Raw genomic sequence first — 14,633 nt, forward strand, 5'->3', positions numbered from 1 at the left:
AGAGAGAGAGAGAGAGAGAGAGAGAGAGAGAGGGAGGGAGGGAGGGAGGGAGGGAGGAAGGGGGAGATGGAGAGACAGAGATTTAGGAATGGGCACCATAGTTGCTGCTAGCATAATATTCATGAATCTGTCTTCAATTCAACTACATTACAATTCATGGTTCTACTACATCCACAATTTGTTTTCGTAATACCCAAGATCCAGTTGAAAACTGAAAGTCGCAAACAACTTGATTTTTTTCATCTACAAAATGATGAACATCTGGATAGTTTTGAATGTACAAATATATTTTATGAAACTCTTCCATTTCATAAAAATGGTAGCATATTATGATACAATCACACTTATGCAAACACCATTATAATGTATCCTTACATTCAGGCAACCCATTTCTTTCTTCATAGTTTACCCCCAGTAAGAATTCTAAATTGAGTGCAAGGTTAACTAGATGATTATGAAGGTCTCTTCTAAACCTAATACTTGATTATTCTAAATCTGACTCAGGTGTTAGTTTCCTTTGGGGTCAATCATTTTTAAAAAATCATTTAGACTTCTGGATTTTTATAATAATTAAGTTATTTTTATTATTACTTCTACTGTATAAAATATTTGTTATGTCAAAGTGATTCCATATAATTTATCTGATTCTTTTCTCATCAAACACACACACACACAAACACACACAAAACAACCACCACTAGCCCCAACCAAAAACTGCTATCCTCTTGAGGAATAAGTCTCTATCACTGTGAAGTCAACTTTTGGTGATATATTCAAGTCTGTAGAATTACTTGTACCACTAATTTGGCTTATAAGCCAAATCACAGAAGTAACTAGATAAGGAACAGTAAGATAGCACTTGTAGCCAAGGAGATAACCTCCTAAGGCAAGATACTAAGTACATCCAAAAATCAAATCAGTAATGTAGGAAATGACAACCACAGAGTCTGCACTGGGTCTATTATTGCTCAAGAAAGCAAATAGAATGATTAATTGGAGGGAGACTATGGTTGGATATAAATTTCTATGGAAAACCAATCCTGATCCATGGAAAAAAGATGAAATGTTGGCATGCTTTACAAAGTATTTTTGAAGTAGAATTCATGACTTGATTGTCAAACTCCAGCTTGACAACCACTGAGCCTTCTGGCTCATCAACTTGCTAATTCAAACTTTTTTTTCAACTTCAGATGTGATTATGTATGTTAAAGGGAAGTACATTAAATTGGTTAACTAATCAATGTAGACAGCTGCAATGAAACCAAGCCTCCATTCAAAAACTTTGTGGTGTTTGTTTGTTTGTTTGTTTGTTTGTTTTTAAATGCTCTCTTAAAACACTCTTAAGGAAGAGAAAATGGCCCTTTTGTAACAGAACTTCTTCAGTGGGGGAATAGGAAGAAATAAGACAGTCAATTTAAACCTGATGATGTATCTGCCAAGGCTAAGGAAAGACTTTACTGTTTACTTATAAGATACGATTCATGAGAGGTTAGGAAGAACTACTTTAAAAACACTTTGGGAAAATGACAAAGGTGAAATATGAATCAATCAATCAGCCAACAAACTCTTACTATGTGTCAGGCATTGTGCTAAGAACAAAAAATGAAACAATTTTCTCAGATAAGGCTTTCATATTCAAGTTAGATAAACAACTAACAGACATCTATCTATACCTCCATCTATTTACATTTAGGTATGTATCTATATTTTTAGAGATGTAGATATAGATATAAAGACCAAAAGCCATTCCTCAACATATAAGGGGTCAAAAGATATGAATAAACAGTTATCAAGAGAATTTCAAACAATTTACTATGTGAAAGAAGGTTCAAAATCAACTAATAATAAGAAAAATGCATATCAAAATAATCTTCCATTTTCACTTCTCATTCTGCAATTTGGCCCAGAAGACAAAAGATGGAATAATCGATGGAGGAGGGGTTGTGGGAAGATAGGTTCACTAGTGTATTGTTGATGCTTTCTGGGAATTAGAACAAATGTTTGGGAAAATAATTTGCAATGAGTGAAATTAAATGACGGAAATATCCATACCCTTTGAACAGAGATTACACTACTGATACCCCAGAGATGTCATAGATATAAAGAAAGCCCCCACATACACCAAAACATTTATAACAACATTTTTCTGATAGCAAAGTATCAGAAACAAGGTAGATATCCATCAATTGGGGAATGGATACACAAATTGCAATACATGAATATGATGGAATATTACACTGCTGTAAGAAACTTGTAATGAGTTTAGAGTCTAATGAGAAAAAATGTAAACCTATAATATCTGTAGCACAAATATAAAATAAACATATTTATGCTACACATATTATATATTTACATTTAAATAATAATGGTTAAATAATAGAGAGTATTTTGGGAGAGTGACCACTAACTGTTGGAGGGATCAAGAAAGGCTTCTTTGAGAATGGAAGTAAAGGGTGAGTGCATTCCAGGCATGGGGGGATAGGCAATGAAAAGGCATGGAAAGGAGGAAGTGCTGGGGAGAAAGAATAAGCATTTATATAATACCTAAGATATGTCAAATAATATCAAGTAATCACTTATACAAATATTATCACATTTGATGCTCACAACAATCCTGGGAAGTAAGAGCTTACTATTATTCCCATTGTAGAGTGGAAGAAACTGAGGCAACTTAACTGAGGTTAAGTGACTTGCTTAGGATCACACAGCTAGGAAGTGTGAGACCAGATTTGAACTCAGCTCTTCCTGACTCTAAGCCCAGCTATCCACTGTGCCATCAATCTTATGGAGAAAGAAAATTGTATGTTGTGTATGATGAACAGAAAGAAAGTCAGTTTGGCCAGAGAGTGTGAAAGAAAGAATGACATCTGTTGATACTGAAAAGATAGATTGCGACCAAGTTGTATAGGGCTATAAAAGCTAAATATGAGATTATATTTTATACCAGAAACAATAGAAAGCCATGGAGTTGGTTGAGTAGAAGAGTCATATAGTCAGATTAACTCTTAAGGAAAATTACCTGGCAGCAGTGTATAGGGTGGACTAGAGCATTAAGGAGACAAAATATGAGGCTGTTGAGTTAATCTAGGCAAAAAGTAATGAGGGCCTTCATTAAGGTGGTTTGGGTAGAGAGAAGGGGTTGGATGCAAGAGATGTTGTGAAGATAAAAATGGCAAGATTATACAACTAATTGGATATGTGGAGTGAGGTAGGGTAAGGAGTCCAAGATGATTCTGAGATTACAAACTTGGGACCCTGGGAGGATGAGCAGAATTTATCTCAACAGAAATAAAGAAGTTTGGAAGGGAAAAGAAAAGTTTAAGGGCAAAGATAATGAATTCCATTTTAGACATGTTGAGTTTAAGATGTCTCTGTGATACATAGTTTGAAGTATCCAATAGGCAGTTGGTGATGGGACTTGAAGTTCAAGGGGTAGAATGGGGCTGGATATATAGATCTGGGAATCATCTGATTAGAGGTGAAAGTTAAACCCATGGGAGATGATGAAGTTATCAAGAAAGGGTATATAGAATGGGAAGAAAAGAGGGCCCATGAGAGAACTTTGGGGAAGACACAGTTAGAGAGACTTGATATGGATGATGAGCCAATAAAGGAGAACAATGATTAATGAGAAAGGCACTAGATTATACCTTTGAATTATTTTCATTAAAGCCTTCTCTAAATATACTAAACCCACTTTAGTAATGTTAAATTCAGCTATATAGGTAGGGGCAGCAAATTGCAATGGACCCCCAAAAAATAAAAAGCAGATTTGGGACCAGGACCTTGGATTTAATTCTGACTCTGCAGCAACCTGTGTGACACTGGGAAAGTCACTTCTCATCTCTAGGTCTTAAATTTCTCACTTACAAAATAATGAGATGGATTAGATAATTTATGAGGTCCTATTATACCTCTAAAGCTACAATCTTATGTGATAATCCTTATGGGTCAAGTCATGAACCCATGACCAAGGTATCACTATCATCTAGTAACAATATATGATAATTTCAGAAAAGAAGCACCCAAGAGGAAAAAAAAAAACATGATAGCATAGCCAATCAAGTGCTTAAAAATGCAAACTTAAGTTTTGAGGTTACAAAAAATCAAAACCAATTGATCTGGGTAATTAAGGCATGAAAGCATTTTTTTTATAATCTTCATTCATCAGGTTAATTTCTATCTTTTTAGTCTAATTACATGTTGCTGATCTCCTTACTTTCTACGGTCCCACCACACTGGTCTACTTGCTGTTCTGCGCAGATGCTACTCCATCTCCCATCTTTACAACTTTGTACAAGTCATCCTCAAAGTCTTGAATACTGTCCCTCGTAACCTCTACCTCCAGGAGTCCCTTGTGTCCTTCAAGATTCCTATCAAGTGGCACTGTTATGTTTACCTTTAGTAGGCAGCTGATAGGTACAATTAGCTCAATGCAAAGAGGTACCCATAAGCATAAAAGTAATAGAACACTAGTCTTATAAACCTGAGTTATACTGGCACCACAACTATACACATCATAAGTAGGAAGAGTGGGTATTCACAAAGAACACAATAGTGGAGAGCACACATATAAGAAACAAACAGAACCTAGGTAACTCACACTGCCAGCGCTTCATGGCTTCAGATCTCTCTCCCAGCTTGTAATACCCTCATGCTGCTCCTCTTGGGTGCAGTATCTCTTCTAAGAAGAAATGAACTGGACTGTTTGGGTCTATTACCCTTACAGCTCAGCCCCCAAAAACACGACTGGCTCTTATTAATGCACAAAGCCTACATTCCTCTGAGTCCTACTTCAACCTGCATTTTAGAAAGTGTTTCTGGCTTTTTAAAAAGCCAGCAGAGGGGCAACTAATCATTTGGCCAGTCAATGCCTAGTTTCTTTCTAATTCCATCGAGCTTAGATGATTAACTTTTTCCATACCTTGTAAAGGAGTCATGGTTGTCACTTTCTCGTTTCAGCCATCTTGCCTAAAGAACATCATGACTTATGAGCAAGTAATACATATAAAAACTTTTTGAACTTCATTTAAGATCTTAACACCTTTATTTTGTTATCTATCTTAGATTTTGTAATTTCATCAACTGTTCTGATGGGGGAAGTGAATTGATAAGGCATCTCTTGATCAAATCCTTCTCATCCTGCACTAAACTCTGCCCCTAGATAAACATTTGTTTTCCCTAGCAAATGAACTTGGTTGCTTTGGGGACATTTGTACATAGTTCCAATTCTAGATAGCCTTGCAGTAACTTGGTGATGCTCAAACATTGTCTTTTTCCAGTGCATTCCCCCAGTGCCTTGCACTAAAGAGTCTCAGCAAAGTGAATGTGGTACAGTTCTTAAACAATCCAAAAATTAATTGTCTTCCATGAAAGCCCTGGCCTGCCTCTGTCTCTTATATTTTATAATTCAGCAGCTGGACTGCAGACAAAGCAATTATTCTATTCATGTAAATATGCATAGATATGCAAGGTGGGAGAAATTTGACAAACATATGTATATACACACAAATATATGCGTGCATTAGATATGTATGTATACATATCTAGTTTGGGGGGATACATGCATATGTATATGTATATATAGCATATATGTATATATAGTATGTGTATATATACATATAGAGAGATAGAGATATACACAGATATATGATATATACATATAGATAGATAGATAGATAGATTACATATCATATGTAGCTCCAGGGTTTAGCACAGTGCCTGACACATAGTAGGCACTTAAAAGTGCTTGATTGATATGTCTGTGTATATACACACACAGTTATTATTCAGTTGTTTCAGTCATGTTCAGCTCTTCATGACCCTATTTGGGGTTTTCTTGGCAAAGATATTAAAGTGCTTTGCCATTTCCTTCTTCAGCTCATTTTACAGATGAAGAAACTGAGACAAATGGGGTTTAATGACTTGCCTAGAATCACACAGGCATCAAGGATCTGAGACTGGATTTGAACTCAGGACTTTCTGGCTCCAGCGCTAGTGCTCTATCCACTGTGCCACCTAGCTGCCTATATACACATAAACACACACCTTTTTATAAATACTTACATAAACATACATAAATACCTTAGTAAATAATCTTGTGTGTGTGTGTTTGTGCACGCAAGGATCACATGATATGAAACATATCAGCAGCAGAATTTGAATCCAGATTTTCCTGACTCTCAGACCAGGTTACTAGCAATTAAACCATATTGGCTCTCATATTTGGGGTGACCTATTATTTCCTAGACTAAAGTGAGACACTTTAGATAGTCAAGTTGCCGTGGAATTTTTAGTTTTAGGTTTGGGTTTTTTTTTTTTAGTTGGTTGGTTTTGGGGTTTTAGGGGGAATTGAGGGGAGTGGAAAGAATTTGAATCCTTCACAAAGAGAGATTACTTTTCTCTAGGAAAGCATTCCGCTATTTACCAAATTCAATGTCACTACTCCCATATATCAAACTGAATGATTGTTGCTATATATACATAAACATATACATATATGCACATGCATATACATATGTACACATATACATCCATGTGTGCATATATGTTTGTATATACATATATACAAACATGAAATGATGCATATATATGTGTATGTATATGTGTGTATATGAATATAATAGAGAGTATTCTAGTTCTTTTGTCTGAGAAGATGGAAAACTGACCTTATAACATCTATTATTTTAGCTTCCTTTCAACTTTTTAGTGTATTTTTTTCTAAGCTAAATATTCCTCGTAATTTAACCTTTGCACAAAGGTTAAACCCTTGATTGTCCATCACTCAGATCCATTTTTAGCTTTTCCACATACTCTTAAGCTATAAACCTCAACTTTTACCACCATTTCAAGAATATATTCAAAGAACAAATTCTTTCTCTATTTATTATTGGATTTAATCCCCAAGGATCTTAAGAAAAAATCTTTTGCCAAGAATCTCACTTAGCTAATCTTGATTTGAGGTTAAATATATCTGTAACTAGTATATTTTAATTTGTGATTGCCTTGGATTTTATATTTATATTTATATTTTCATATTTACCGTTCAATTTTTAAGTGACTCACGAACAATTTTTGCATACTACTTTTTGCTTGCTTCTGACATTTAGAATTCTCAAATGACAGGCATTCTGGAATACCTCCACTAAGGTTATTTTTTTCATATCTCCTAAGGATTCTTTCATACCTTTCAGTCAAGATTGAAGAAGGCACTCACCCTAGAACCACTCTACACAAAGGTTAGGGAAGCTTGTTCCAAACTAAAGATTTCAATATATCACTTAGTAAATACTATAATAATGTAGTCTCATAATAAACATGTTCATATTTTCTGAAGTAGAAATACATATGCTTTACTATTAATAACTTTATTTGTATACACTTAAAAATGTTAAAACATCCTATACCAAAATTATAGAAGTAATTTCATTTAAAATCACAAATTTCATTCCTATCTCCCTTCTGTCACATAGTTTTTTTCATGGAGATTAAGAGTAAAATTAAAAAAGACTGAGATACATTTTGTTCTTATAGTAGGTTCCCTGTTGTTTTAGCCCTTTCCATTATACTAAGTGAACTCCTGCAACATGAAATAAATTACAAGAAACAAGTATACTGAGGTGGTTGAACAAATCCCAGTAGTAAGTGAAGTCAGTTTTAAAAGATGCACTTGGAAGATTAACTGACAGATTGTGCTTTTTGAAAATGTAATCACATATATATTTGGAAAAATATAACCTAATATCTGGAAGCAAAAATAAAATTCACCGATCAAGTGGCTTTCTTACTGTGATTTCTGTTTTTAAGGAACAGGATAAATCAATACCCTATGTTTAAATCCAGTTAATGATTAAAAGAGAAATCAGTGCATTGCCATTTCCTCTTCTTCTTTATATAGGATAAGTCACATCTTTATAATTTATTTTGCCATGTATTTGGTCTCAGAGATATATGTCTAACTTATCAAGATTCCATATCAGGACACAAGTGAAGTTTTTTGAATGTGGGCAAAGCTTTGTTAAATTATCTCAGCAGTCAGGATGCCAACATACTCATGTCACCCAGGGACATTTCTAAACATAGAATGATATTCATCAAAATACAGCCAAAAAAATGATCTTCATCTGAAGACATCAAAGCAGTATTGTAAAATGTCACCAATCCATAATTCCCTCCCTCAAAATATATAATTAGGAAAGTCAAACGGCTTACTAACTGAAACTGCTAATATTGCAACAGAATAATCTTGTGTTCCCCCTGGAATTTATAGAGTGGAATCTAAGTTATTAGAAAGGCTTATGTGGATATCAGACTTTAATAGAATATTGGATTTTAACTCCACAATCGACAACAATAATTTGATGACTCATAGAAAACCTTTAATTTTGTGAGTGTGTTTGCCAGAGGATTTTGAAAATTTATGTTCATGAAACCTTTCCAAAAGGTAAAAAAAAAAAAAAAAAAAAAAAAAAAAAAAAAGCCCCACATGTGTAGCACCTAGCAGGGACTGACGGCGTCCTCCTCAAGGGGCAGAATCTTGTATTGTTCTTTCTCTGACCACATTAAGAGTTTTCTTTCTCCTGGGGGCGCTCCAGATCTCCTAGCCTGAGTGGACCATTCACCCGTTTCCCGGTTTTCTGTTTTCCCTAAAAAGTAGACAGGGCGTCCATTTAGTTCCTTCCCACCTGTTTCCTCTCATTCTCCTTACCTGATGATAACAAACATGACCAATGAGTTGCCCACCAAGCCCACCACAAACACCACGGAGTAGACCGCTGTGATGATGATGGGAATGGCAGGGGAGATGCGCGTATGGTTCAGCTGCTGATCTTCATAGCTGTCACTCTCGTTGCTATCCTGGTCTGCCCATCCTGGAAACCAGTTGCTGCTATTGGGCAGCAGGCAGGAGCCTGGCGGGCAGGTCGGACCCAGGTCCCCGCGGAAGATCTGCACCGGGGACTCCATTGAGGGACAGACTGGAGCAGAACGAAGGGGACAAGGAGGCCGGAAGCCAGGAGAAGCTACGAAGCCTGAGGGAGGGAGAAGAGAAAGAGTGTTGTGTAGGTGCTGGGGGAAATGCGAGGCAAACTTTTTCCTTGCGCAAATCTCAAGTTTCACGAACCATAAAGGAACACAGCACCATAGATTTGGAGCTGGAAACGACTTTAGAGATCTAGTCCAAACCCTTTATTTCTCAGATGCACAAACGAGGCAATTGAAACCCGGAGAGGAAAAATGATTGCTCAAGAGCACCCAAGTGTTTTAAGTGGCAGTGCCAAGATGAAAACTCTGACTCCAAATCCACAGCTCTCTTATACGCACCGCAGGGCTACCTTGAAGGGAAAGAATCTTTTTATGCTGAGCCAGGTCCACACGCTCCACCCCACCCCCAGGATGAAACATCAGCTCGTCATCCCCCCGAAAGTGTCTAGACAGAGCTTTAAGATCCAAATGAGGAAGGTGAGAGTACAGATCTAGTACGAAAACCTTTGCAAACACACACACACACACACACACACACACACACACACACACACACACACTCGAGTTGCTTTCTCTTTATCATTGGTAGGCTGTGGGTGAAATAGGTGGTATGCTATGAAGCCGCGGGGGAGTGTACCCTTCCTCCCGCGGTAGGTTACAAGCGCGCCCTGACCCTGAATTCTTCCCACACCAGAGTAACCCCTGGAAGAGGGCCGGGGAAGGATGAACTCAGAATCTCCAAGGACAATGAAGTGTGAAAAGACCCGGTAGCCCCACGAAGCTCACCTCTGTCCCGTTGCAGGACTGCCCCTGTACAGTGCCTCTTCAAAGTCCGGGCGAGCTCCTTTAGGTTCCCCAGGAACTAGCTGGCCGGACAGTCTTAGCTCTGCATATACTGGTACATCTGCGCCACGAGGTGAACCGTGAGTGGAGCAAAGCAATGGGGTTTTGTTGTTACTGTTGTCGTGAGTTAGCGGCTGCAGCTACAGCTGCAGCAACCTCTGCCGACTCTCCCTTTTCCCCCCTGTAGTTCTCCTGGCTCTGACTCCTGTTGACGCCGCCAGTTCTCTGCCAGCCTCTCCAGCCAGCAGCGCTCTGGACTAATGGGCACACACTCTATTTTAGCTCCGTCTCCGCTGCAGCTCGCAGGCTGTCAGGCTCACATGACTTCTAACTCAACTCCAAGGCAGAGACACTGAAAAGCAAGGTAGACAAGACCCTGCTGCAAACTGCACATATTTTTACACGCTTGGCAAAGTTCCTGCCCCCATCGCCAAGTCTTCAAGACAAAGCTAGTTAGAGTCCCTGCTGAGGATGTTGGTACAGCAACATAATGTGTTCTCTGCCTGTGAAACACTGACCTTACTGGCTCAATCCAGGCGTCACCCCCAAAGTACACACTTCTTTGAAAGGTGAATGTGCTTCAACATGGCTTTCCTGTTTTGTTATCATAACCCAGAATCTAGGGATTGCTGTGTCTGTTTCCTTTAATTTGGAAATGACTAGCAGATAGATTCTTTCAGTATTTATAAAAGTAAGGAGGTTACCACTGGGCGACAAACGTTGGAAGGTACTGTGTATGGCATATCTTGAACTGCATAGAGAAAGAGCCATGAATGTGCACTGAGAGGCTCTGGGTTCAAAGTTTAACTTTTCTGTTTACTACCTAGTGACACTGCACAAGGCACTTAACCTGTCCAGGCCTCATTGGGTTCATCTGTAAAATGAATGACCTTTGAGGTCCCTTCCAGCTCTACATCTGTGATCTTGTAACTGCATAGGGACTACCTGTCAGAAATAATTTCTTTGAGTCAGAAGAAAAGTTAGAACTGATTTACATCTTCCTAAAAAGGGGTGGATGGAAAAGATTCAGTTATAATGAGAACAGATCACAAAATCTGATTTAAGACTTAAATATTCTATTTGTTTATTCAATTCCTTTCAATTCCCTCATCTTGACTCTAACAATAACTTTGTTCACTACTCTCCTCATACACCCATCCTTTCCATCACTGTACTGTGACACCTTACTGAGTCTTCTAGATGTGCAAATAATAGTGAAGAGAAACTGTTTGTTTTAGTTAGATATACAAATACATGTACTGTACATGTATATATACAGATATAGAGCATCTATACATCCATATATATTGCTGATGAGTATAAATTTATGGAGAGATATAGGGTATCTCAAAGTGCATGAAGAGTTTTGGGACAACCTGTATATAAATATTAATATGTCTATATGCACACACATACATATATATACAAATATGCATATACATACATATGCATATGCATATATACATACAAATATACAAACATTTATCCTGTCTATACTTTTTGCCAGATGAGTGATTAGAATACAATGAAACCTTAAGTGGGAGGAGCATTTAAAAAGCCTTCAGGTGGATCTTGTTGCTAAGGGAAACTAGAGTGTCTCTCTGTACACACTCAGACTAGATGCTTCTGTGGAGCCTGGCTCTCAAACATATAAGATTTAATCACAGGATTGAATAAAGTTTATAAAGACAAATAACCTTTCAAAATGTTATGTACTGCATAGGGATTTAGATCATGTATATATATATATATGTACACATATTTATATATAGGGATTTAGATCATATATATACATATTTATGTGTATATATATATATTGAGTGTGCATGTGTATGTGTATATATGTACATATAAATACACAGTCATATTCACACACACCTATATGCACTCACACAACCACATGCCTGTATATATGTATACTATCAATATTTTTTCACCCTAGGTGACATGCTAACATAAAGCTAATTCTAGACTGTCTTGATTAAATGGTATCGTAGAGAAAAGAACACTAGTGAGGAATCCAGCTGAGTTCAAAAACTGATTCTGCTACTACTGTCTGACCTTGGTAATCTTGCCCTTTGGTTCCTTACTTTCTTCACTCTTAAATTGAAGGAATCAGACTAGGTGGTGTTTAAGTTTCCTTCCAGCTCTAAGCCAATAAAAAAGGACTTTGAAAAAAGCCAAAAGCATGATGCAAATATAAGATAGCCTTCACTTAATTATTTAATAAAGATTTATTAAGCATCCATCATTGGGAGAAATATACATATATATATATATATACATATATATATGTCACATTCCATGTCCTCAGGATACTTATAGTCAACTATTATCACTTTAATTTTTATAAATTAGTAGAATTAGAACAGATAATTGCAATTTGTGTCCAATTCACAAAGTTGGTTTTAGGTCATTGACCTCTTCCACATAGAAGTAAACTTGCCACAGAACTTTGGACATGGCTATACATAGCTAAGGGACAGGATGGACAGCAAGGTGTCAAAGTAGATAAAGCACAGGAAGACCTGAGTTCAAACCTGGCCATAGACACTTATTATGCGACCCTGGGCAAGTCACATAACCCTGTTTGCCTCATTTCCTCATCTGTAAAATGAGCTGTGAAAGGAAATAGCAAATCACTCCAGTATCTGTGCCAAGAAAACCCCAAATGAGATCACAAAGAGTCAAATATGCCTGAAAAGACTGAACAACAACACAGGAGAAAAGAATAAGTTGGCGTTATAGAGTCTGGAAGAAAATATCTTTGTTACCTAGCTTGGACAAAGTCACTTCCCTATCATGTGCCACAAATATGTGAAAGAAGGAAGTGTAACTTACCCACTGATGTGGGTAGAAAGGAACCCTGTGAATGGAGAACTGCACGCTCTAGGGTAGGCTTTATTGCCCTATGTCAAGGCCACAGTTTCATTCCCTGAAGAATGATGACATCTAGGCTGAAAACAAATCTTTCCCAGGGAATTAGTAACATTTCCAGTACCATTTCCTTAGCCTACTATATGTTCGGTAATGCTATCCCTGCCCCCTAACTAGTTTTCTTGTTCAATGAGCGAGCCTCTGAGCAATACTAGAGCATGTGACTCTCTTTTTGTTGTTACTGTTGTCGTTGTTGTTGTTCAGTCATTTCAATCTTGTCTGACTCTTCACTACCCCACGTGAGGGTTTTCTTGGCAAAGAGAGGCTCATATAATCCATTTATGGATAATAGGAAGTTATTTGTATATGATTGTTAAACTCATCTCCAACATTGAGACTTTGGATTCAACCCGCTATCTTCCTCTCAACGTTTGTACTGATTTGATTTCTTTTAAAATGTGTTTCAGTGCATTGCCTTTATCTAAAGTAGCAGGGCTCTCCTTCATGTTGTCTTGGAAATTAATAAAGTTCAGTTGCCTTTTAGAAACACATCATTAGTGCAAATAAACAAGATTATTTCATAGCAATGACAAACACTAGCTCAAACTCTATTCTGATTCCAAATTCAAAATTTTTTTCCATCGAGGAAAAAAAAATTCAATCACAACTGAATATGTTATAATAGGTGGGCTATTTCTAAAGTATATGAAATTTTAAAAATTAAGGAAACAGAATATTATATATAATTTTGGAAAATAGCATAACTTTAAAATAATTGTGTGGCCCACTTAATACCAGGCAATACTGTGGGTTTTGGACAACCTGCCTGTACCTGCTGTCAGGGTCTCAGGGAAGAAGCTGGCAATCACTCTTTGCTCTGCCCCTGTATGGGTATCTAGTTCCCAGGTGTCTGTCATTTTTCATCAGTCTAGGGGTGTGTATATTTCCTTCTAATTATTTTATTCAGTTTGTTGCCCCCCCTTCCACCTACTTAGCAACTCCCATTATTGTGTCCCTGGATGTGTTTCTCTTTTATTTACTTCTTTTTAAGTAATTAATTTTTAAGAATTTACTAAGTGTAGATAAAATGTAATAAAAGCAGAAGCATTATTCAAATGCAACATAGACAGGGATTATAAATTCCAATTGGTCCCTGGATCCAACTCCTCCAAAAGGCAAGTCGAGGTCCATGTCATACTGACAGGCATTGTGATGGGACAGGGTACCAGACTTCGAATTAGGAAGAACTCAATTCAAATTCCACATCAGAAATTATCTGTGTGACCTCGCGTAAGTCGTATAATTAATAATAGCTAGAATTTATATAGAACTTAACATTTACAAAGTGCTTTACAAATATTATCTCACAAATTTTATCCTCACAATAACCCTGAGAGGTAGGTGGTATTATCTTCATTTCACATATGAGGAAACTGAGGTAGCAGAAGTTAAATGACTTGCCCAGGATCACACAATTAAGTATGTGTCTGAGGCTAGATTTAAATATAAGTCTTCCCGATTCACAGTCTAGTCTTCTAGTCACTTCACCACCTAGCAACCTTAATATCTATGTGCCTCAGTTTCCTTACTCATAAAATAAGGGAGTTAGACTCCATGGCTTCAAAGTCTCTTCTGGATCTATATCTATGATTCTATAAATCCGCAATGCTGGTTGTGCTATTCCTGGGGCCAAGTCCTTCGGTTCTAGGACAATAGAGACCAGCGTCTATGAAAAATCACCCTGGCTCTTACCAGAATTGAACCTGGGTGCATATGTTGAACTCACAGCTGCCTTCGAGCTCTGAAGGAAATCTGAGGTGCTTCACCTGTCCACAGGTTGTCTTGGGCCCCAATTCCCTCTCTTTATGTTGGCTTTTTTTTTTTTTTACTTTTGCTTCTTTAGTCCCGGAACAAAATCAATTAGGTTTCTC

General features: G+C 37.3%; 1 protein-coding gene across 1 annotated transcript in view; it reads right to left on the reverse strand.

Annotated features, from left to right (window-relative positions):
* The window catches only part of LOC114054174 (kappa-type opioid receptor-like), a 29,534-nt gene extending 20,392 nt beyond the window's left edge, over window positions 1-9,142 (reverse strand). Inside the window, 3 exon segments of the mRNA XM_027877334.1 lie at window positions 8,708-8,975; window positions 8,978-9,029; window positions 9,122-9,142. Of these exon segments, the coding sequence (XP_027733135.1) occupies window positions 8,708-8,975; window positions 8,978-9,029; window positions 9,122-9,142 (341 nt within the window).
* Window positions 9,143-14,633: the final 5,491 nt, after the last annotated feature.

Source organism: Vombatus ursinus, unplaced genomic scaffold (genome assembly GCF_900497805.2).
Source record: "Vombatus ursinus unplaced genomic scaffold, bare-nosed wombat genome assembly UNPS02014812.1, whole genome shotgun sequence".
Taxonomy (NCBI): Eukaryota; Metazoa; Chordata; class Mammalia; order Diprotodontia; family Vombatidae; genus Vombatus; species Vombatus ursinus.